At 41.3% G+C, this 24,187-nt stretch overlaps 1 protein-coding gene across 4 annotated transcripts in view; it reads left to right on the top strand.

The window, feature by feature from the left end:
- EDC3 (enhancer of mRNA decapping 3) overlaps nt 1-24,187 on the top strand; it is a 65,967-nt gene that overhangs the window by 23,493 nt on the left and 18,287 nt on the right. For all 4 annotated transcript variants that reach the window (XR_005795939.1, XM_040493267.1, XM_040493266.1 and 1 more), the window contains exon 4: nt 15,386-15,721. Coding sequence is in view for 3 of the 4 variants with exons in the window: in XM_040493267.1 (XP_040349201.1) it covers nt 15,386-15,721 (336 nt within the window). In the remaining variant the exon portion in view is untranslated. The remainder of the gene's footprint in view (nt 1-15,385; nt 15,722-24,187) is intronic.

Here is a 24,187-nt window from a genome sequence, read left to right as displayed (position 1 = left end):
TCTTTACTGAAAACACTGACTTGTTTGTTTAAAGTTCATGTAGTCAAGCAGCTTATAATCTCATGTGCTTAGAGATAACCTTCATTAGCATTTTTCCTAGTATTTTTTTCTCTGATTATTAACATCTTACTAAGGTAAATTTGTTACAGTTAATGAACCAATATTGATACATTATTATTAAGTAAAGTATTTTCTTCACATTACCTTAGTTTTTACCTAATGTCCATGTTACAGATGCTCATCCAGCATACCACATTACATTTAATAGTCATGTCTCCTCTTACATCTGACAGTTTCTCAGAGTTTCATTGGTTTTGGTGACCTAGACTATTTTGATGAGTACTAGTCAGGTATTTTGTAGAATATTCTCAATTGGGATTTGATGTTTCTCTTGTGATTAGAGTGGGGTTATGTGTTTAGGGTGGAAGACTACAGTGATAAAAGTTATTTTCATCACTTCATATCAAGGGTATGTACTGTGAACATGGTTTATGACTTGATGTTGACCTTGATCACCTGGCTGAGGGAAGTGTGTATGTCACATTTTTCTGTAGAGTTCTTCCCACTCCTCCTGTATTGGAAGGAAGTCAGTGTGCAGCCCACACCTCTAAGTAGAAAGTTATGCAGAGTATCTGTATACATTGTTTGGAATTCTTCTGCACCAGAGATTTGTCTCTTCTCCCATGTTTATTCAGTTATTTATTTTTATCAGTATGGACTTATAAGTATTTATCTCACACTTTAGGTTATAATTCATCACTGCTTTATTTTAGTGCTTGGCATTGGCCACTGGGAGCTGTTTTGGTTAGCTCCTGTTTTCCTTGGACATTTCCCCCATTATTGTGGGTAGGTTTTTTTCCCTAGTAGTTCTTTACTTTCTGGCCCTACAAGATGCTCCAGGTTTATCTTCTAATCACTTTTTGTTATAAATGTTTATTTTAGAGAGAGAGTGCAAGCATGAAGGTGGGACAGGGGCAGAGGGGAGGGGGAGAGAGAGTAGTGCAGAGCCTGATGCAAGACTCGCTCCCACAACCCTGTAATCATGACCTGAGCCAAAATTGAGAGTCGGACACTCAACCAATTGAGCCACCCAGGAGCCACATTTTCTTCTATATTTTTTGCCCTAGCCCTAGAATCAGCCATGTCTCCAAGGATCCCTGTTTATTTTATTGGAGAGTGGTATTATAAGCCATTACCTGGGTGCTAGCTACGCTCATTGCTGCTGGGTGTTGCCTTTAAAAAAAAAATTTTTTTTTTAATGTTTATTTTTTGAGAGAGACAGAGTGTGAGCAGGGGAGGGGCAGAGAGAGAGGGAGACACAGAATCTGAAGCAGGCTCCAGGCTCCAAGCTGTCAGCACAGAGCCTGATGTGGGGCTTGAACAACTCATCGACTGCGAGATCATAACCTGGGCTGAAGCTGGCCGTCCAACAGACTGAGCCACCCAGGTGCCCCTCTTTTTGGCTGACAGAGCAGGGAAATAGATATATGTATACTTGACCAGTGTATATACATGTATACTATTTTTATATGTAATCTTTTGTACTATATGAAGCTAAGCATGAGTTCATACTGATGTCTCCAGCTTGAATCCATTACTACCTGCGTCACTCTAGCCACCTCTATTTTCTCATCTGTCACCTTTCACTCTAACGGTGAAAGACTGGTCTCCTACCATCTGTTGTCCATGGGCTTAAATCATTCAGTTCCAGTGCACAGGTATAGCACTATTGGAATTACTAACCTGTACCACACTCCCTTCATTGACTTGTTTTATGCATTTGTAACAGATTGTTTTGTCACATTCTGCCTCCCATTCTGGGATCCTCCCACCTCAATGAATTTTTAAAAATTTGCGTATTTTAAGGCTTATTCTTTGTGCTCTAAGGTTCTGAGTTTTAACCTGCAGTGCCTTGTATCCATCATTACAGTATTATACAGAATCCCTTGTTTCACCAATTTAGTCTTTCCACTTTTTCCTCCATGACCTCTCCCCTGCCTCAGCAAGTACTGATCTTTTCACCATTTTTGTAGGTTTCACCTTTTCCAGAATATGACATAATTAAAATCACACGGTAGGTAGCCTTTTGAGACAGGCTTCTTTCACTTAAAGTGCATTTAAGATTCATTCATTCATGTTGGGGTGTCTGGGTGGCTCAGTCAGTTGAGTGTCCGAATCATTTTTTTTTTAATTTTATTTTTTATTTTTTAAAATTTACATCCAAATTAGTTAGCATATAGTGAAACAATGATTTCAGGAGTAGATTCCTTAATGCCGCTTACCCATTTAGCCCATTCCCCCTCCCTCAACCCCTCCAGTAACCCTCAGTTTGTTCTCCATATTTATGAGTCTCTTTTGTCCCCCTCCCTATTTTTATATTATTTTTGTTTCCCTTCCCTTATGTTCAACTGTTTTGTCTCTTAAAGTCCTCATATGAGTGAAGGCATGTGATTTTTGTCTTTCTCTGACTGATTTCACTTAGCATAATACCCTCCAGTTCCATCTACGTAGTTGCAAATGGCAAGATTTCATTCTTTTTGATTGCCGAGTAATACTCCATTGTATATATATACCACATCTTCTTTATCCATTCATCCATCAGTGGACATTTGGGCTCTTTCCATACTTTGGCTATTGCTGATAGTGCTGCTATAAACATGGGGGTGCATGTGTCCCTTGGAAACAGCACACCTGTATCCCTTCGAAACAACACACCTGTATCCCGTGGATGAATGCCTAGTAGTGCAATTGCTAGGGTTGTAGGGTAGTTCTATTTTTAGTTTTTTGAGGCACCTCCATACTGTTTTCCAGAGTGGCTGCACCAGCTTGCATTCCCAGAGTGTCTGAATCTTAATAGAGTCGTGGGATTGAGCCCTGCCTGTGTTGGGCTCCACATTGAGCATGGAGCCTGCTTAAGATTCCCTCTGCCCCACTCTCCCACTCGCACTCTCTCTCCCTCAAACTAAAAAAAAAAAAAAAATCATTCATGTCTTTGTGGCTCGATAGCTCATTTCCTTTTATTGCTGAATAATATTTCATTGTATGGATGTATCAAAGTTTGTCCGTTTACCTATTGAAGGGCATCTTGGCTGATTCCAACTTTTGATGATTATGAACAAAACTTGCTAGAAACATTTGTGTGCAGATTTTATGTGGACATAGTTTTCAGATCAGTTGGGTAAATACCTAGGAGTATGATTGCTGGATGTTATGGTAAGGCTATCGAATTTTTTTCCCCTTACCAACAATTATAGCAACTCTCTTGAAAGAGTGCAGTTAACGTCAAGCAAGTAATTTATTTGATCTTTAACAAGTCACTCTGGTAAAAAAGTTGGGTCACTCTCAAAAAGTATCCCCTGGTGGATGATGCTTCTGCTTTTGCTGTTTAGTCTGTTCCCTAGATTATTAAGTGCACATAAATAGGGTAAAGGGATCATGGCAAAAAAAAAAAAAAAATGTTATCCTCTTTCAGAGAACTTCTTCTGAATCCAGATTAGTTTGGAAAATGTCTGTGACCTGGGAATTTGATGATGAGATGTGGCTTGGAATTGGTTTGTGATAGGTAGAGTTGCATTTATTTGTTTTTATTTTTATTTTTTTGATGTTTATTTTTGAAAGGCAGAGCGCAAGCGGGGGAGGGGCAGAGAGAGAGGGAGACAACAGAAGCAGGCTCCAGGCTCTGAGCTGTCAGCACAGAGCCTGACGTGGGGCTCGAACTCACAAACCGTGAGATCATAACCTGAGCTGAAGTCAGGTGCTTAACTGAGTTGCATTTATTTATTTGTTTAGTGAACGCTGTAAGATGAGTAGAAAGGTCTGCCAGAGGATTTTAAGGATTCCAAGAAAATAGATTGGTTTCTTCCCACTGCAGTTGTAATGTAGATTATCATTGTTTTTTTCATTGATAAAGAAATAAAGTATTTTTCTCATTAGAGATATGTAAATAGAAATTTTCCTGGTATATGTTTATTGATGTTGAAACTAGTAGATTGATAAAGTATAGGAATATAATCTCCAGTTCTGTTTATTTAAAATTAATTTATTTAAGAATTTTTTTTTAACGTTTTTATTTTATTTTTGAGAGACAGAGACAGAGTGCTAGTTGTAGAGGGGCAGAGAAAGAGTGGGATACACAGAAGCTGAAGCAGGCTCCAGGCTCTGAGCTGTCAGCACAGAACTCGACACAGGGCTTGAACTGACGAACTGTGAGATCATGACCTGAGCTGAAGTCAGATGCTTAACTGACTGAGTCACCCAGGCACCCCTCTTCAGTTCTTGTTTTTAAGTATTCTGTTAAGCTTAGTGATGATTGTTGAGGGATTTGTTAGTTATAGTTACCTAATCCAACATTTGTGAGAGATTTAGCACAAGCAGGTTTTATTTTATTTACTTTTTTTAAAGTTTTATTTATTTTGAGAAAGAGAATGTGTACACATGCAAGTGGGGAAGGGGTGTGTGTGGGGGGGAATCCCAAGCAGGTTCTGTGCTGCCAACAAAGAGCCTGACGTGCGGGTCCATCTCACGAACCAGGAGATCATGACTTGAGCCAAAATCGAGAGTCAGATGCTCAACCAACTGAGCCATCCAGGCGGTCCTAAGTTAATTAATTATATATTTTTTTACAGAGAGAGAGTGCAAGTGTGTATATGGCAGGGAGAGAGAATCCCAGACAGGCTCCATATTTGTCAAGTAGATGAATGGAATATTAGTCCTCGGAAGCTGAGGGAAACCATTTGAGACTGGCTAAGGATACAGGTCTGTGTATGGTCTGTTCATTTTACCAATGATCCCACCATCCGAGGTCCTACTATAACTTCTTAACCTCCTTGGATGTGTCCTGGATGTGCCTTCTTGGTGCCGGAGCCCAAGAAGTTGAATTATTACCAAGGCCCAGAAGTTGGGGAGTTGAAAAGAAGGTTCCAGATGCTCTCAGTTATCTCTTCGTGAAGCCCATTGAGTCTAACATTAAAACATTTGCCATTGACCTTCAGGTGCCCTTTAGCGTGCTAAGTGCAGGACAAAGTTCCCTTTTACAATGTGTGTGTGACAAAAACCAATAAATAAGTGGCACTGAGGGTTACACAACAATGGGTTTGTTGTAAGTTATCCTGGCCAAAGGGCTTTTGTGCCAAAGGCTGGCAGCAAAATGGCACAGGAAGGCGGCCAGCCTCTAGTCTTAACACATACTTGGCCTTTGTAATTGAAAGGTAAAGAAATCTATGAAGCACTGTTTATCTTTTCCAAGGGAAGCGCTTTTCTCTCCTAGTGGCCAAAGTCCATTTTATTTTTTTATCCCCCCCCCAATATTTTATTATTTTAAATTCTAAACAAGGGCTTTGCTGTTTAGTTTTATATATATTATATTTCAAACAAACACGTTTTAATTATTTGCCAAAGGCCATTTTAAACATAGAGCCAGGCCCTTGGGCTGAGTAAGCCAAGTATTGAGACAGCTGATTCACTCAGGACTTCCCAATATTTGTATTAGGAAAAGGAAGAATCAGAGACAACTGAGCATATTGGCTTGCTTTTCATTTACTTTATAATCCCTTATCTTTTTCTTGCTGACCTATGATGTCAGTATTTCCTCTTGGAAACCTTTTTTGCTGTCTACTTTCCTAGCAGTGTTTGGAACATAGCTGATCCTTGGTGTATATTTGTCAAATGAGTGAATGTAAGCTCTGTATTCAGAGTGTGAGAAAATACCTGATACCTTCTAAAGACACAACTCTGGTTTGGTTGCAAGTGATGTTTATAGAGTCTTAAGGCTGAGCCCAAAGTGGCTTCCTATTTTGCTGCTTTTGCCCTGTCTTCTCTCAAGCTGATAATTGCTTGTCTTCATCTGTCATTGTGATAGATTCAGGATAGTTCATTGTCCGTTCATACTGGGCATGACTGAACTCCTTTTCTCTGAAGCCCTTGCCTCATACCCCCTTTTTTATTATTGTTGACAGCTTCATCTTCCTGTCTTTTTCAGTCACGCAAAGATTTGATAGCTGCCTTTCTTTCTTTTCTCATAGTTCATCTCAAGTTGCCTTTTCTTTAGTGACTTCTTTAGACTCTTTTGTTGTTTGTATGGGGTGTTTTTTTGTTTTTTAGATGGTTGTTTTTATGAATTCAGAGATTTGTGTATTTATGGTAGACAGGGCATAGAATTGGGTGACAGGTCTGAATGACAAATTTCTGCCCTCTGTTTGCTTACATTGTCCTTGAGTTAGAGTAAAAACACAGATAACTGCAGAACAAAGTAGGTAGTATGGGGCAAGTGCTAGATGAACGGTACCCACACTGCTGCAGGTGGTCAGATGGGGGTGATCTTTCAGTTGGAGTAATCAAGATGGTGTGTTTGGGCTGAGTCTGTAACAGTAAAAATGAGAAATAGCTTAAAAGTTCATCAGTAGGCATGGTATACATCAATAGGGTATAGTCTATAAAAAAATCTTCAAAAAATGTTTTTTAATGTTTTATTATTTATTTTTGAGAGACAGAGACCGTGTGAGTGGGGGAGGGGCAGAGAGAGGGGGAGACAGAATCTGAAGCAGGCTTCAGGCTCTGAGCTGTCAGCCCAAACTCACAAACCATGAGATCATGACCTGAGCTGAAGTCGGACGCTTAACCGACTGAGCCACTCAGGAGCCCCTATAAAAAAATCTTATAAAAAGATATTTGGAGAAATCATTCATGAAACAGCTCCTAAGCTCCTAAGCAAGATAGCAAGGTACAAAACTTTATAAGATGGATGCATATTTTTTGACTAGAAGGGAACATGTCAAAATGTTAAGTGAATATCTGCAATTTTCGGGGCACCTGGGTGGCTTAGTCAATTAAGCGTCCAACTTCAGCTCAGGTCATGATCTCATGGTTCATGAGTTTGAGCCCTGCATCGGGCCCCCATGCTGACATTGCAGAGGCTGCTTGGGATTCTCTCTCTCTCTCTCTCTCTCTCTCTCTCTCTCTCTCCCTCCCTCCCTCTCTCCCTCTCTCTCTGCCCCTCCCCTGAGTGTTCCCTCCCTCCCTCCCTCCCTCTCTCTCTCCCTCCCTCTCTCCCTCCCTCTCTCCCCCCACCCCAGAATAAACTTTAAAAAAGTTAAGTGAATATCTGCAATTTTCTGTATATTTTATGCACTATTAAGAACATATGTTAACAAAAAGTTACTTCTAAAAAAGGAATACTTGTTTCCTGTTGCTTTTGAATTCCTTTTTTACCATTGTGCTGTACTGAATAGGTTTTTTGCTTTTGCCTTCTATTCTCATTTTCTAGACATGATCCTCTGCTAGTTCTTTTCACTTTGCCTAGGTCTGTCAGAGTTACATGGTTTCCTTATTCTTGTCTCCACAAATACCATGGAATTTGGAATCTGACCGATCAGAGTTCAAGTCCTAACTTAGACATATCGGTTTGGAACATCCTTAGTTTCCTCATTGGTAGAATGCTAAGGTTAATTGGGTTGTCTGAAGATAGCTGAGATAATGTGCATATCAAAGCCTAAGATGGTGCCAGCTGCATAGGTTCTGCAAGTTGACAAGCGTTTAGCAGCATCCCTGGACTCCACCTTCTAGATGCCAGGAATATTTCCCAACCACCCCCACTTGTAACAACCAAAAATGCCTCCAGCCAGACATTGTCAAATGTCCCACTGGGGCATAATAGTGCCCCTGATTGAGAATCAAAAGTTCTTCAGGAATGAGGAAACCTTGTTATCAGAAACTGCTGTAAGATCTACTCTCCACCTTTCACCCCATTCTGTCTTCTTGACCAGTATTCTTCACGTGCCCATGCTTAAATCAGTTGTTGGCATGAGAACCACCATGATTGATTTAGAAATTTACCTGTTCCCTCCCCTGAGAGGAGGGTATGGTATCTATCTTATTGTTCTGAGGAAGAGATCTGGACATTAGATAGGCAACAACAGAATCTGCTTACAGGGCAAAAAACTCTAAAATTGCTTACTTGTGGCAAGGGCCTATTGAAAGTGTCATGGTGGAAGATACAGGCAGTTTGTTGGGTCTGCAGAAGTGATTGGGAATGGTAGTAAAGGAGGGTGAGAGTAACTTCAGGTGACGACTGGGGCTATATTGATATTGTTCACTGTTGACTCTCCAGCACTTAACACAGATCCTAGTGGATAGCAGATGCTTAATGAATATTTTAAAAATGAATATAGAAAAATACTGATCAAACTTCTGTCCTGGTGAAATGTGAAATGTGTTTTGGGTTCAGTGAACAGTGGTATGATTATAGGTACAGTTGGCTGACATGAAGAGACTCCTGGAGACCACCCCGATTCCTTTCTTTCAGATAAACTATATTCAGCTTCAGGGAAATTGTGCTTTGGCCTAATAGTGCCTTAAAATAAGCATGAAGTATTTGACTCCTAATATTGATGTTATTAGTTCATTAGGTTTCTTTTACTTCCTTTTGTAAAAGTAAACATTTCTGTGACACAACTCCTGATGGGCTCACCAATTGATTGGCTTTTTTTCTACGATACATACATGCTATATACATGAGATATGAGAAACAGAGGAACAAATTAAAAAGGACTAGATAAACACGAAGTAAACTTTCACAGTAATACTGGTTTAAATTTGGTTTAATGGTTCAAAATGTTTTGCTTATTGAAAAATTAATATTTGGTTTTTCAACAGAGTGAATAACTATGAGTCATGGACTCTTTTGGAGGTGGTGGGGAGGTGGAGATATTTATTACCTTGATTGTGGTCGTGGTATTACAAGTGTTTTGCATATGTCCAAACTCATCAAATTGTATATACATTAAGTATGTACAGGTTTTTGTGTACTGATAAAACCTCAGTAAAGCTATAAAAACAAAAATCAGTGTTGTACCTCTGAGGAGATGAAGCCCAGGTGCATCTTCTCTTGGCTCCCAGGACTGAATCCAGGGCAGCAATAGGACCTTGGCTGACTTTGTTTCTTTAGTATTTTACCTTACTAATTTTGTGTTTTTGCTTTGTCTATAGCTAAGCTGTTCCCCATTGGTAGCAGCAGTGATCAGGGGTTTGGCTTTATGGTTTGATCACTTGATCTGTTTAAGGGGATTAATGTTTCTAGATACCTGCTTTCTGTTGGGTGAGAGACAACAGCAAATCTGGTTAGTCTGTTCTATTTGTCTACTTTGAGCTCAAGTCAATTAAGATTTTCATCCCCACTGGGAGAAGATGGGCCCTTTAACATCTATACTGGTCTGTGTTTAATCTTGGCCCATGTCTGAGATTTTAGGGTTGGAGCTGTAAGCACTATTTCTGTGTATATCTGTGTGTCTGTAATTCAGAAAGTTCTTTACCTTTACAATTTACAAGGGATGAAATAAACATGAAATATTTTTAAAGGAATATTTTATTGGTTCAAAACTTTTTTGCTTATTAAACATCAATACTTGGTTAGAACAGAGTGATTAGCTGTGAGTCACTCATTTTCTTAAATCTTGGTATACCACTTAAGAAAATAGTAACCATACTAGTTATTTCAGAAGAAATTTAATAGAATTGGTTAAGTAGGTGTTAGAAGACCAAAAAAGCAAAAAGAGACATTGAGGGAGGGGAAATAGGGAACAGGCTGCTGTTATCAGAAACTTGAAGTTAGAGAAGAGGCTTCTCAGAGCTGGTGCCATTAGTTCCAGGGAGCTGCACTGAAGCTTGTTCTGTCTGCATGAGGCGGAAAGGAAAACGGGAGACCGGAACCGACTGCCAGGGCAATGCTGGTGTGAACAGCAAGCGAACAAGAAGGAGACAGTCCCGTGTCACTCCTCCTTCCTTGTTCCTTCCACTCTCTTCACATGTCTACTACTGGTGGTGGGACCTGACAGGAGGAGAAATGCAGTTGTGGAGTCCCAGCCCAACACCGCAGAGACTGAGTGTGGAGTTGAAAGACTAATAAGTGACACCCTGAACACTTTGAATGAAACAGAGGTTCAAAGAACCGGTCCTGGGTTCAGTTAATTAAGAAATTAAAAATTTTTTCATCGCTGGAAAGGTAGTAGCTGAAAAAAAGGCAAAACTGGAAAGAATACCTCTCTCTGAGAGGCCTACTTTTCCTGTACAGGGTCAGATGTTAAATATTTTAGGCTTTGCCGGTCATGAAGTCTCTGTCTCACATACTTAACGTTGCTTTTGCAGCACAGAAGTGGGCTTAGACTATGTAAACAAATGAGTGTGACTGTGTTCCAAGAAAACATATTTGCAGAAACAGCAGTGGGCTGAATTTGGTGAGTGCCAAACAGTTTGCAGACTCCTGATGTAGAATATACACTTAGGGTGAGGTTAATCAATGATAGTCCATATGGATTCATGTTTGGAATAACCTTGATACTTTTTTGAATTTGGGAGACCATCTTCTTAGATCTGATCAATTTTTTAAAAATTTCATTCTAGGGGCGCCTGGGTGGCGCAGTCTGTTAAGCGTCCGACTTCAGCCAGGTCACGATCTTGCGGTCCGTGAGTTCGAGCCCCGCGTCGGGCTCTGGGCTGATGGCTCAGAGCCTGGAGCCTGTTTCCGATTCTGTGTCTCCCTCTCTCTCTGCCCCTCCCCCGTTCATGCTCTGTCTTTCTCTGTCCCAAAAGTAAATAAACGTTGAAAAAAAAAAAATTAAAAAAAAAATTTTTCATTCTAGCTAAAGAAGACCTGTAAGAGGAATCGGAGAGGTGTTAGCTCTGCCATTCTTTTGTTCACTTATGATTGCATTATTAGTATTATCTTTAATGCATAGTTTCTTTATAGGAATCTTTTTTAAGCCACTTACTCATTTTAGTATGCTTTAGTAGCTAAAAATGTATATAGTTGCACAACAGTGTGAATGTACTTAATGCCATTGAACTGTATACTTAAAAGTGGTTAAAATGGTAAATTTTATGTTAACGTACATTTTACCATAAAAAAATTGATGCAAGTCCATTTGCACGGATACACGTCCTGTTATGGAACACCACTCTTTCTTCCAACATCTCAAGTACTGGCAGTGATTGGCTGGCATGAAACCTCATAAGGGTGCCAATTTCTAGCTGAACATTAAATTCATAAAGCCTAATTTCTTATTCTTTTTAGTTAAAAAAAAAATAGAGTATGAAATATCTTCTCCCTTCATCCCAGTGGATCATCCTTTACACTCCTGGGTATGCCGAGACCACAGGGCCAGAGACCTGTTTTCTAATAGTATGCTTTGATTTATATTGAGGCAGAACATTAGTCCTGTATACTGGACTTTTTTCTAGTTCTTCCCCTGCCTGCTTCTATTGCTGAGGGTGTTACCCTGATCTTGTATTTTCATGCCTGCTCTCCCATTCCTAATCCAGCTCTGCTTTTTTCATCCACATTTCTGTGATACTTTATATAAATTTCTGTTATAATTCTTATCACATTGTATTTTAGTTGCTTGTTTACATATCACTCCTCCTTTAAAAAAAAAGTTTATTTATGTTACAGCACGAAGCGGGGAAGGGCGGAGAGAGAAACAGAATCCCAAGCAGAAGGAGCTCGATTCCACGACCATGAGATCATGACCTGAGCTGAAATCAAGAATCCCTTGCCCCAGTAATGAACATTTGTGCTTCCTACAGTTTTTGCATGGGAAAAGGTCTCATGGCAACTTGTTGCCAGAGTTTTAATTTAAGAATTTATTTTTTTATTAAAATTTTTAAAAATTTATTTATTTATTTTAGAGAGTGCAAGCGGAGGAGGGGGAGAGAGAGAGACAGACAGACAGACAGACAGACAGACTGGGAGAGAATCTTAAGCAGGCTCCACACTCAGCACAGAGCCTGACACAAGGCTTGATCCCACAACCCTGGGATCATGACCTGAGCCGAAATCAGAGTTGGACGCTCAATTGACTAAGCCACCCAGCTACCCCTCTCCTCCTTCCTTTTTGAGTAGCATGTCTTGGTTATTTACCTGGCTGTGGCACATAGCATGCTCTCACTAAATGTTTTTGTCAGATTATTGGAACTAGAACTTAACCCACATTTTGACAATCTTGTCATTGTTTTATAATCCAAGCTGTTGATGGTGGCTCAGCTAGATCTTCCTCTCCTTTATAATTTTGGCCAAGCTTAGTTATTTTCAGAGGCCTAAATCTCATCTTCCAGCTCAGCCCTTTTCTATACCAATATTTGGCAATAGGAAGACTTGGGGACACGAGTTATACTTGCACAGTACACATCTTTCAGAATAATTATTGCAATTGATCTTGCCAATGTTGATTAATTTGTTAAACAAATATTTATTGACTGCCTGCTGTGTGCTAGGAACTCTGCTGGGGATAAAACAGTGAGCATTTTACATACAAGGAAATTGAGATTATGTAACATGTTAACGAGAACTGCAGCTAGAGCCTAGGTGTCCTGGCTCCTCCATGGGGTAGAAGGGAGTTGCTGTGAAAAGTTAGAGCAGTATAGTTGGGATGCTGTATGTGAGGGAGTTTGCTCGTGATCATTCTAACCTCTATTTAAGTATTTTCAGTAATTAAAGATCTCAATCTTTCAAAAGGAAGCACATCACATTTATTTAAACCATATTGGAGGTTCAGTTTGGCATACCATTAGCCTGGTCCACCCTTTCAGGATGGTCAGAATATAAACTCAATTCAGGATTCTCTAGGAGTGGATGGTCTGGAGAATTCTGTGGGATTTTCTGTCTTGGCTGCTAGAAGAGTAGTTGACTGATGTGTGGTGGCCAGATAGAGAGTGTCTGCTGTTCTGGTGTTGATGTGCATCTTGGTGTGGTCACTGTAGAATCAGGTCAGTATGATCCTTGTCGGTTGATGGTTCAGAAATTGCTTCTCTACAAGTATTAAATTCTGAGAAAAGATCACATTAAGAGATCTAGGGGTGCCTGGGTGGCTCAGTCAGTTAAGTGTCCAACTTCGGCTCAGGTCATGATCTCACGCTTGTGAGTTTGAGCCCCAAGTCAGGCCCTGTGCTGACAGTTCAGGACCTGGAGCCTGCTTTGGATTCTGTCCCTCTCTGTCCCTCTCCTGCTCTCTCTCTCTCTCTCTCTCTCTCTCTCTCTCTCTCTCTCTTAAAAATAGATAAACATTAAAAAAGAGAGAGAGATCTAAAAACAGGTTTATAAGTCAAAATACCAACTTACAGTGATAGATGTATATCTGGCTCAAGATCTGGAATCTCTCTAAACCAGAGATTCCCTCCTGCTGGGTTCTAGGCTAAGACCACATTAAAAATTAGAAGGTTGTTTGCTTGGGAAGCATAGAATTCGGAGCCAGTTGAGTAGTATTTTTTTGTGAACTTCAGGTTATGAGGAGTTGATCTTCTTTTACTCTGGGGGTATTTCTCTCTTTACTCCTGGACATTTGGGGTCAAACCACTCAGACCTGTGGGAAGAGACTGCTGTACCCTTTTCCTTCCACTTTTCATTTTTTATTTTGTTTTGTTTTTTTCAGATATTAATTTATTTTTTTAATTTACATTCAACTTAGCATATAGTGCAACAGTGATTTCAGGAGTAGATTCCTTAATGCCCCTTACCCGTTTAGCCCTTCCCCCCTCAACCCCTCCCCCAAACCTCTGTTTATTCTCTATATTTAAGAGTCTTTTATGTTTTGTCTCCCTCCCTGTTTTTATATTATCTTTGCCTCCCTTCCCTTATGTTCATCTGTTTTGTATCTTAAAGTCCTCATGTGAGTGAAGTCCTATATTTATCTTTCTCTAATTTCGGTTAGCATAATATGCTCTAGTTCCACCCACGTAGTTGCAAATGGCAAGATTTCGTTCTTTTTGACTGCTGAGTAATACTCCCCTGTGCGTGCATGCGTGTGTGTGTGTGTGTGTGTGTGTGTGTGTGTGTGTACCACATCTTCTTTATCCATTCATCTATCGATGAGCATTTGGGCTCTTTCCATACTTTGGCTATCGTTGATAGTGCTGCTATAAATGTTGGGCTGCATGTGCCTCTTTGAAACAGCACACTTGTATCCCTTAGATAAATACCTAGTAGTGAGTGCAATTGCTGGGTCATATTGTAGTTCTGATTTTTTGAGAAACCTCCATACTGTTTTCCAGGGTGGCTGCATCAGTTTGCATTCCCAGCAGCAGTGCAAAAGAGATCCTCTTTTCTCCACATCCTTGCCAACATCTGTTGTTGCCCGAGTTGTTAATGTTAGCCATTCTGACTGGTGTAAGGTGGTATCTCATTGTGGTTTTGATTTGTATTTCCCTGATGAGTGATGTTGAGCATTTTTTTTCATGTGTCGGTTGGCCATGTGGATGTCTTCTTTGGAGAAGTGTCTATTCATATCTTCTGCCCATTTCTTCACTGGATTATTTGTTTTTTGGGTGTTGAGTTTGGTAAGTTCTTTATAGATTTTGGATACTAACCCTTTATCTGATATGCTGTTTGCAAATCTCTTCTCCCATTCCATAGGTTGCCTTTTAGTTTTGCTGCTTATTTCATTTGCTGTGCAGAAGCTTTTTATTTTGATGAGGTCCTGGTAGTACATTTTTGCTTTTGTTTCCCTTGCCTCTGGAGACATGTTGAGTAAGAAGTTGCTGTGGCTGAGGTCAAAGAGGTTTTTGCCTACTTTCTCCTCTGGGATTTTGATGGAACCTCTAGGATCTGTTGGAAGTGCTGCTAGGATTTTGATGGCTTCCTGTCTTACGTTTAGGTCTTTCATCCATTTTGAGTTTATTTTTGTGTATGGTGTAAGAAAGTGGTCAGGTTCATTTTTCTGCATGTTGCTGTCCAGTTTTCCCAGCACCATTTGCTGAGGAGACTGTCTTTATCCCTTTGGATATCCTTTCCTGCTTTGTCAAAGATTAGTTGGCCATACGTTTGCGGGTCCATTTCTGGGTTCTCTATTCTGTTCCATTGATCTGAGTGTCTGTTCTTGTGCCAGTACCATACTGTCTTGATGATTACAGCTTTGTAGTATAGCTTGAAGTCCGGGATTGTGATGCCTCCAGCTTTGCTTTTCTTTTTCAAGATTGCTTTGGCTATTTGGGGTCTTTTCTGGTTCCATACAAATTTTAAGATTGTTTGTTCTAGCTCTGTGAAGAATGCTGGTGTTATTTTGATAGGGATTGCGCCCTTCCACTTTTTTGACATTCAGTTGTTAAAAAAAAAAAAAGCCTCTGTCATTACCAGTTTCCTTGTGAAGAAGGGTAGAACTGGTTAGGATTTCCAGGAGTTGTACTTATTTTATATTTATTATTACTTAGGTAATATATGAAATCTATTATTCCAGGAGATTTGTGGTAGTTTGTGCTACTTAATACGATCTAGGAATAGCTTACCTTTCTTTACAATCTTCACTTTGATTCCTGTAACACTCTCCATAAAGCACTAATGTATTTTCCACTTCCACTGAGCACTTACTGTCGGCATACTGACCTTAGTCCCTGTTTTTCCCTCCAGGGTCATCTAGTAGCAGACACCCAAATCAGGCAACTCCAAAGAAAAGTGGATTAAAGAATGGCCAAATGAAGAATAAAGATGACGAGTGCTTTGGGGATGATATCGAGGAGATCCCAGACACAGATTTTGATTTTGAAGGGAACCTGGCCCTTTTTGACAAGGCAGCTGTGTTTGAAGAGATTGATACCTATGAGAGGAGAACTGGTACCCGTTCCCGGGGCATCCCAAATGAAAGGCCTACTCGGTACCGCCACGATGAGAACATCCTGGAGTCGGAGCCCATTGTCTACCGGCGGATCACTGTGCCCCACAACGTGAGCAAGGAGTTCTGCACTGGTGAGTTGCACCAGGTCCGCTTTCCACCGGCTGCTCTTCCCTCTCCATTATGCCTGAAACACAATGACCTAGATTCTGAATCAGAGGCTTGCAGTAGGAATTAACTAAAGTGGCTTTGCGGTTGGCTTATTATCATTGTCTCTTGGGAATTGTGGCTAATGTAGTATCCTACCTATCACAGCATAGGGTAGGGGACTGATTTCATGTCCATTTATATCCTACATCTGACAGGATCTGGTCTGCTCTTTATTTAGTGTGTTGTGATTAACAACTAAAGGCATAGGAGCCAACTAATCAGATCTTTGACTTTTCACTTTGGCTTGCCTATTACTGCCTTTACATTTTACCAGAGGTTCAACTCTGATTCACTAGTTGTTGGGGTAAAAAACAGTTGGAGATGGATGGTTGACACCATTGGCTAAAATTAGGGTTTTAATAAATTACGTTTGTTTACTATGCTGTCCTTATCTCCTGAGAGCCCTGGTTATCTGGAAGTTTGGCTAGTCCTAATTCTCATGTAACCAACTAGTGCCTGGGTAGTCACCTAGGTCACTATATTGGGTAGTCTAGTCTATTACCTCAATGGTTTTTAAGTTCCTTTTTCTTTTTCTTTTCTTTAAATGTTTATTTTATTTTGAGAGAGAGCATGAGCGGGGGAGGGGCAGAGAAGGAGACACAGAATCCCAAGCAGGCTCCAGGCTCCAAGCTGTCAGCACAGAGCCTGACGCGGGGCTCAAACTCACAAACTGAGATCATGACCTGAGCTAAAGTCAGACGCTCATCCAACTGAGCCACCCAGGTGCCCCAAGTTTCTTTTTTTTATATGAAATTTATTGTCAAATTGGTTTCCATACAACACCCGGTGCTCATCCCAACATGTGCCCTCCTCAATGTTCATCACCCACTTTCCCCTCCCTCCCACCCCCCCTTCTCAGTTTTTTTTATTTTTTATTTTTTAATTTTTTTTAATTTTTTTTGTTTATTTATTTATTTTTTATTTATATATGAAATTTATTGTCAAATTGGTTTCCATACAACACCCAGTGCTCATCCCAAAAGGTGCCCTCCTCAATACCCATCACCCACTCTCTCCTCCCTCCCACCCCCCATCAACCCTTAGTTTGTTCTCAGTTCTCAACAGTCTCTTATGCTTTGGCTCTCTCCCACTCTAACCTCTTTTTTTTTTTTTTTTCCTTCCCCTCCCCCATGGGTTCCTGTTAAGTTTCTCAGGATCCACATAGGAGTGAAACCATATGGTATCTGTCTTTCTCTGTATGGCTTATTTCACTTAGCATCACACTCTCCAGTTCCATCCACGTTGCTACAAAAGGCCATATTTCATTTTTTCTCATTGCCACGTAGTATTCCATAGTGTATATAAACCACAACTTCTTTATCCATTCATCAGTTGATGGACATTTAGGCTCTTTCCATAATTTGGCTATTGTTGAGAGTGCTGCTATGAACATTGGGGTACAAGTGCCCCTATGCATCAGTACTCCTGTGTCCCTTGGATAAATTCCTAGCAGTGCTATTGCTGGGTCATAGGGTAGGTCTCAGTTTTTTTTTTTTAAAGGTCTCTTATGGTTTGCCTCCTTCCCTCTCTGTAACTTTTTTTTTTCCCTTCCCCTCCCCCATGGTCTTCTGTTAAGTTTCTCAAGATCCACATAAGAGTGAAAACATACGGTATCTGTCTTTCTCTGTATGACTTATTTCACTTAGCAAACACTTTCCAGTTCCATCCACGTTGCTACAAAAGGCCATATTTCATGCTTTCCCGTTGCCAAGTAGTATTCCACTGTGTATATAAACCACAACTTCTTTATCCATTCATCAGTTGATGGACATTTAGGCTCTTTCCATAATTTGGCTATTGTTGAAAGTGCTGCTATAAACATTGGGGTACAAGTGCCCCTATGCATCAGCACTCCTGTATCCCTTGGATAAATTCCTAGCAGTGCTATTGCTGGGTCATAGGGTAGATCTATTTTTAATTTTTTGAGGAACCTCCACTCTGTTTTCCAGAGTGGCTGCACCAGTTTGCATTCCCACCAACAGGGCAAGAGGGTTCCTGTTTCTCCACATCCTCTCCAGCATCTATAGTCTCCTGATTTGTTCATTTTAGCCACTCTGGCGTGAGGTGATATCTCAGTGTGGTTTTGGTTTGTATTTCCTCTTTTTTTTTTTTTTTTTTTTTTTTTTTTTAGTATTAGGATCTTTTCTTCAGACGTGGCATTTGAGGCAGATAAATGCAGCTGTGGAGAAGTGGTCTTCTTCACCCCTCTCCCTGTCCCTTCCACCCCAAACCACATTATTATCTGGGCTTCTGGGAATACAGTTTGAAAACCATTGTTACTGAAGGATCTTAAAGAACAAAGGAGGAATCATAATCATTTTAATTAAGTAGAGAAGGAACTAAGTACAATATTCATTTTGGTTTGAGGGTTTGAATATAGGGAATATAAATCTAGAACAGTAGTAGCAGTTATAGGAAGTATTATGGAGATGACTTAATTAGATTTGGAGCAAAATCAGATGTGGTGTGGCTTTTTTGTAGACAGTAATAGGGTTTTGATGTATTTGGTTTGCTGAGTATAGAAATTTGCATGTGCTTTCCACGCTAAAACAAAAAGTAAGCCGACTCTGAGGCTAAGAGAGATTACCAAGTTATTTTCCATCAGTCACTGGCAGATTCTGGTGGGCATGCCTCTTTACTAAGGTAGTTTCCCTAAGTGGCACTGACAGTGTAACTTGCTGAACTCCTTTGATTTTTACCACCTATGCATAGGCAAACAGCCTAGCTCAGAATCAGGCTTAATTTGCCAGATTTTAAACTTTTCAAAGGCAGCTGTCATCCAACAGGTCTGATAGTACAGATTCTGCTATTTACCCCTATGGCTCCCCTTTTTTACTGCCCTCATTTGTAAAATAAGCTGCCTCTGCTGGTGGCTCTCTGAGCTGAGGTGGTTGGGCCATGCGGTTGTCATTTCCCTGAAATCCCTGAGCTTGGGGAGATATAGACTGCCTTGGAATGAAGTGGCTAAAAGGGAGGGAATGATAGACTCAGGAAAGATTCTCAGATCTAAAAAGAACCTGAGAAAACATTGCTAGAGTAGGCAAAGGGGAGGGGTGGGAGTTTTTTCCTACTATACATTCCACCTCCCTAACTTGCTTTTTGCACCTAGTTTAATTTAATGACCGAAGTAAAAAGTTCCCTCTCTTACGTGAAACTTTTCTAGAATTGCCATTAACAAACATACTACAAACCCCATGAGCTGGTCCTCAGCCAAGAACTCCGGTATGGCGGCTTGTGTATAGTGACCAGTTGGACCTGACTGAGGCATGACAGTGAGAGGAGGAGAGGCCCTGCAGCTTCATGCCATCTGGTTTTCCTCTTTGTCATCAATAGTGATCAGGAATGCAAATGAAGCCCTTTTGCCAAGCAGGGTCTATGCTGGAAGTAGAGCAAGCCAGCTGTTGCCTTGCGGAGCAGCTTCTCCTACAGGTGGTTTTCAACTCTGCTCCAGGAACAAGAGACAAGCCTCAAAGTAGGTTTTTACTGTTATTCAGATAGTGCACGGCTGGGGGCACTTTTCCACTTGGGTTTACTATGCAAATGTTACAGTTAGAATAAGGCAGACTATCTGGAATAGGTGGGGGAATAACCTAAGACCATCAAATGTTAGTGTTAAGTTACTTGATCACTTAGTATGGTTTTCTCATTTTACACATGAGGACATTGAGGCCCAGAGAGATAAAGGCTCTTATAAACCTTATCTGTTATATTTCATTTTATCTTCCAAATGTGGATACGTTAAAAAGGAGGAAGAATATAGTATAAGAAGAGAAGGGCATGTAATAGCAAAATAGACTGCAGTCGTTTCTTTTTAGTATTCCCTCAGGAATGGGCCAGCTTAGATCAGCCTCTGTGGGGAGTGACTTGGCTGGCTCCCCAGCTAGCCTTTGAGCATTCGTGTCCTAGAACCCCAAATACCTTGTTTTCTGCTAATCCCCAGGGTAGCAAAAGAGCAACAACATGTTTACTACCCATTTGGTGATGGCTTGGGTTTTGGGATTCTGACAGCTTGCTGCTGGTATCCAGCACACTGACTGCATGCTAAGTGGTGTCAACTGTTTCTAAGCCGTTATGTTGTCATTGCTTACTTACACTCGTCTTGGCAATCCTCTGCCAACTGTGTGTGTGTGTGTGTGTGTGTGTGTGTGTGTGTGTGTGTGTGTGTGTGATGGGGGCAGTGTTCTAAAAGGTCTGTTGATTGGGAAAACACGTTCAGGAAGCAACTAAATTTAGCTCTTTGTTTAACCCAAATCTTTTCTCTCTGGAAAGCCTTTTTGAGTCCTTTGATAGTGCTGTTTCCAACAGTCACAGATTGTCAGATATTCCTCCACTTGGACTTACCCTGCTAAATAACGATATCCAGGAGTCATATACTTGTGTGTTAAGTTTGGCTATAAATAGTGTGAGATGCGTGTGCGCTCTCTGTGTTTGGTGGTAAGCGGTCCCCAAAGAACACTAGTTAGGAGAGAGATAAGGCTTCGAAGTAGAATCTTTGCTCAACATTCATAATACTCTAAAAGAAATATTTACGACCATTTGGTCAGAATACTGTGCTTATTTTGTGTAAGTGACTCTAAGACCTTGCATTCGTTATTAAAATGTATCAGAAAATGGAAAGATACCATATATGCCTAGAGTCCTGTGAGCGTGGACGTTAATTGCACTGGATATTGAGAAGCAGGAGAGGTCCTGAAGGCTGGGCTGATGAGGGACGGCTTCACAAAGGGAGCAGGACAGAAGCCTTGAAGCACTGGGCAATCTTCGCTAGGCAGAGAGGAAGAGGAGATGTGTGGGTGGGCTGGTAGGTGCTGGTGAATAGTGTGAAAGAGCCATGGGAGATTGGCCATTGTCTGGTTTGGCCAGGGCACTGAGTTTGCATGGGGGACTAACAGGAATTAAAAATACTTTGGACCGGAGCACAGAGCCTTGTGTGCATATGCTGTCATTGTCCTATGCCATAGAGAGCAGCTTAAGGGTTCTGAAAATGACATTATCTCAAATCTCTTTTAGGAAGACTTTTAGTCTACGAAGACTGGTCTCATGATAGAATTCAGCGTACAGTGGGAGGACAGAGGGATGAGAGCAGCAAGACTGGTTGAGCTCTGGACATAACTCATTACCAGAGGTTTGGGGCTCTGAGTGGAAGGAAAGAGCTGTGAGAGAAATGGTACAGAGGAGTGTGATGGTTGGAAACAGATAGAAAAGGGTTGAGTGGGCAGGAGTGTTGAAAGGCATCAAGCCCGTGGGGCAGGAAGAATGGCCGTGAGCGTCTAGTGGTAGTTAGACTGCGTAAGTCTGCAGTGGGCCAAGTCTGCATGGTTTTGTGATTTTTCTGCCCGCAGTGCTTTGTGGCTGAGCTCAGAAAAGACAAGCAGTAGAGTTACCTCACTGAGAGAGAGGTCAGGGAGTTAATGCAGGCTTCAGTGAGGAGGCATCTGTAGAGTCAGAGAGCAGAGTTATAGAGCCAAATTGGGGCTACTGAGCCTATTTCCTTCTCTGTAAAGTGGGATAAAATTGTCAATTAAATGAGATCATGTGGAAAAGCAGCTAGTACAATGCCCAGCTTGTGATCGTTAGTCAGTATTTGACTTCAAATAGAATTGCAAAGGCTGCCTCAGTAAGGTTATTTCAAAGCATCTACGTTTATAAAAATTTCTACCACGTGCCAGGCACCGTTCTAGACCCTCTGGGTAAGTCATTAGTCATTGTCTACCACCTCAGGGGCCTCAGGAGTAACTAAATGTGTAAACAAATAATAGAACTGTGTACAAGGTTTAGAGGCGGCAGAAAGGGGATGGTGGGAACCTGTTTTAGGAGAAGCAACATCATTGTGATCAGTGTTATAGTATTGAAAGTTCATTGGGTATTTATGATGACTATGTCACGGGCACCATTCTCAGTACTTCACGTGCTTGTCACAGTTTTCACAGCACATCTGTGAGATTGCCCTGTTCTCCTCGTTTTGTTATTCCCATTTTGTTGGCATTAAGTGGTCCAGTAAACCTTTCAGTCAGGAATGACTTTAAAGTGTCTCGAATTCTTCATTTCCTGAGTTCTAATAAATTCTTCTTGGGTATATTTATTTAAGAACCCTTCCTATTGGGTAGAATTCTTGTTTAACTTCTGCCATTTGTTTTCCACTGTGTAACCTCCTTCAGCCCTCTAGTATTTAGAAGCCCAGATGGGAGGCAGTGGGGGGGGGGGGGGCTGTTGGTGCAGGCCCCAAATCTCTGCAGTTGTCCCATTTGCTTTGTCTGAAGGATGTTTCTTTGCCACCATACTATCTGCCCACTGAGATTTGAGGAGCAGCAAACGTATGAGGAGGATGACCGGAAACGAGTTACTATTTACTGTCTTGCAAAACAATCAAGTCAAAGTTTAAGTGGGGCTCTCTGGTCTGAGCTCCCTTTGCGTCCATTATCACTTACCCATGCCCATTTGTCTTGGTAAAAGTAGTTCTGGTTCCTACTTCGAAGGGGAGCTGCTGGTGAAGCCACAGTTGGTTTGTTCCTGCTGCTTTATGGCTTGCTTCTTTATTCTTCCCACCTTGGCTAACTGAGTCTTTGAGCTTCAGTGGGCATGTGTCTTGCTGTCAGGACAAGCTTGACCTTCGGCATTTCAGGCTGGCAGTTGTCTTCCACACTGGCGTTCCATTTCTGCCTCTGAGCTCTGGCTGCCTGCTTCTGCCTCTTGTCACTGAGAGTCCCTTAAGAAGTATTCTAATCCTTTCAAGACCAGCAGTGTTCTTCTCTCTTGAAGAACAGGTAAACAGGAAATCTGCTTTGGGTTTCTGTGTGTGTTCAATAGGAATTCAGAAAGAAATAAATCTCTGAGTTTAGACGTGGCCACTGAAGAATTTTACCGTAAGGGTAGTGAGACTTCCTTCAGCGCTTGTGCTCCTGAGAGCTACAGGGACACATCAGGAGGTAAATTCTAGGAAATGTTCTGGATCAAAACGCCTGCACTAATACACCTGTGCTGTGCCAAGTGCCACCATAATTTTGCACTGAACAGAGTTAACCTAGTTTTTTATTTTTATTTTTTTATTTTTTATTTTTATTTTTTTTCAACGTTTATTTATTTTTGGGACAGAGAGAGACAGAGCATGAACGGGGGAGGGGCAGAGAGAGAGGGAGACACAGAATCGGAAACAGGCTCCAGGTTCTGAGCCATCAGCCCAGAGCCTGACGCGGGGCTCGAACTCACGGACCGCGAGATCGTGACCTGGCTGAAGTCGGACGCTTAACCGACTGCGCCACCCAGGCGCCCCTAACCTAGTTTTTTAAAATTGTGTCTCTGCTAGCAGACTTCCTCAACAGTGACTTGGTTGATTTTAGGAACCTCAGATTCTAACAGAGTTGAGGGAGTTGTCAAACCCTTTAGTATGTTGTCCTTCAGAGTTTGGAGGCCTGGGTAATCAGGTAGATACTTGTCTTAGGCCTGAGGGGCTTCGTTGTAGTCATTGGCAATCTCATGAGGTTTTAGAGCAGTATTGTTAAGACGGTGTCTTGGCTAGACCCTTCCCCCAGTAATGAACATTTGTGCTTCCTACAGTCTTTGCATGGGAAAAGGTCTCATGACAACTTTTGCAAGAGTTTTAATTTAAGAATTTATATATTTTTAGTTAAAATTTTTAAAATTTATTATTTTTTTATTTTAGAAAGTGCAAGTGGGGAGGGTGGAGAGAGGGAGGGAGGGAGGGAGTCTTAAGCAGGCTCCACATTTAGCGCAGAGCCCGATGCGGGGCTTGATCCCATGACCCGGGGATTATGATCTGAGTTGAAACCAAGCCACTTAATTTAATTTCACCAGGTGCCCCTTAATTTAAAATTTAAAATTTAAACTAAGGCCTGGAGGGTCCGGAAACTTGGTATATATTATGACCTCACAACTGAGCTTTGATATATCAAAAGCTGCCAGTTGGTCATTTTATTGTTTTTTTTAGAAAATGATTTGGTCTTTGTGAATGTGACCACTTTGCCAATATGTATCCTCTTCCCATTTCAGAGCCACAGGTGTCTAGCCAGAGTGAGGAAGGAGTTTGATTTCAACATATGCACCATCCACCATCCTCCTTAAATTCGACATACCGCAGCTAAGTCAGTCGTCCCTTCCCAGCATCCTTGCCTCTTTCCCATTCCTGTTCCTTTCAGTGCAATCGCCGTTCTTTAGGTGCCTGGCATAAAATAGGCAGCCACCTTTGCCTCTTCCTTCTCATAAAAATTCATGACTAGAAAGGATCCTAGAGGCCATTTTTCTTCCTTCCTTCCCTCCCCTTCCCTTCCCTCCCCTTCCCTCCCCTTCCCTCCCCTTCCCTTCCCTTCCCTTCCCTTCCCTTCCCTTCCCTTCCCTCCCCTTCCCTCCCCTCCCCTCCCCTCCCCTCCCCTTTT

Source organism: Herpailurus yagouaroundi, unplaced genomic scaffold (genome assembly GCF_014898765.1).
Source record: "Herpailurus yagouaroundi ecotype Mexico unplaced genomic scaffold, PumYag 184, whole genome shotgun sequence".
NCBI lineage: Eukaryota > Metazoa > Chordata > Mammalia > Carnivora > Felidae > Herpailurus > Herpailurus yagouaroundi.
The sequence above is the reverse complement of the archived record's forward strand: the minus strand, read 5'-3'. Positions and strand labels throughout refer to the sequence as shown.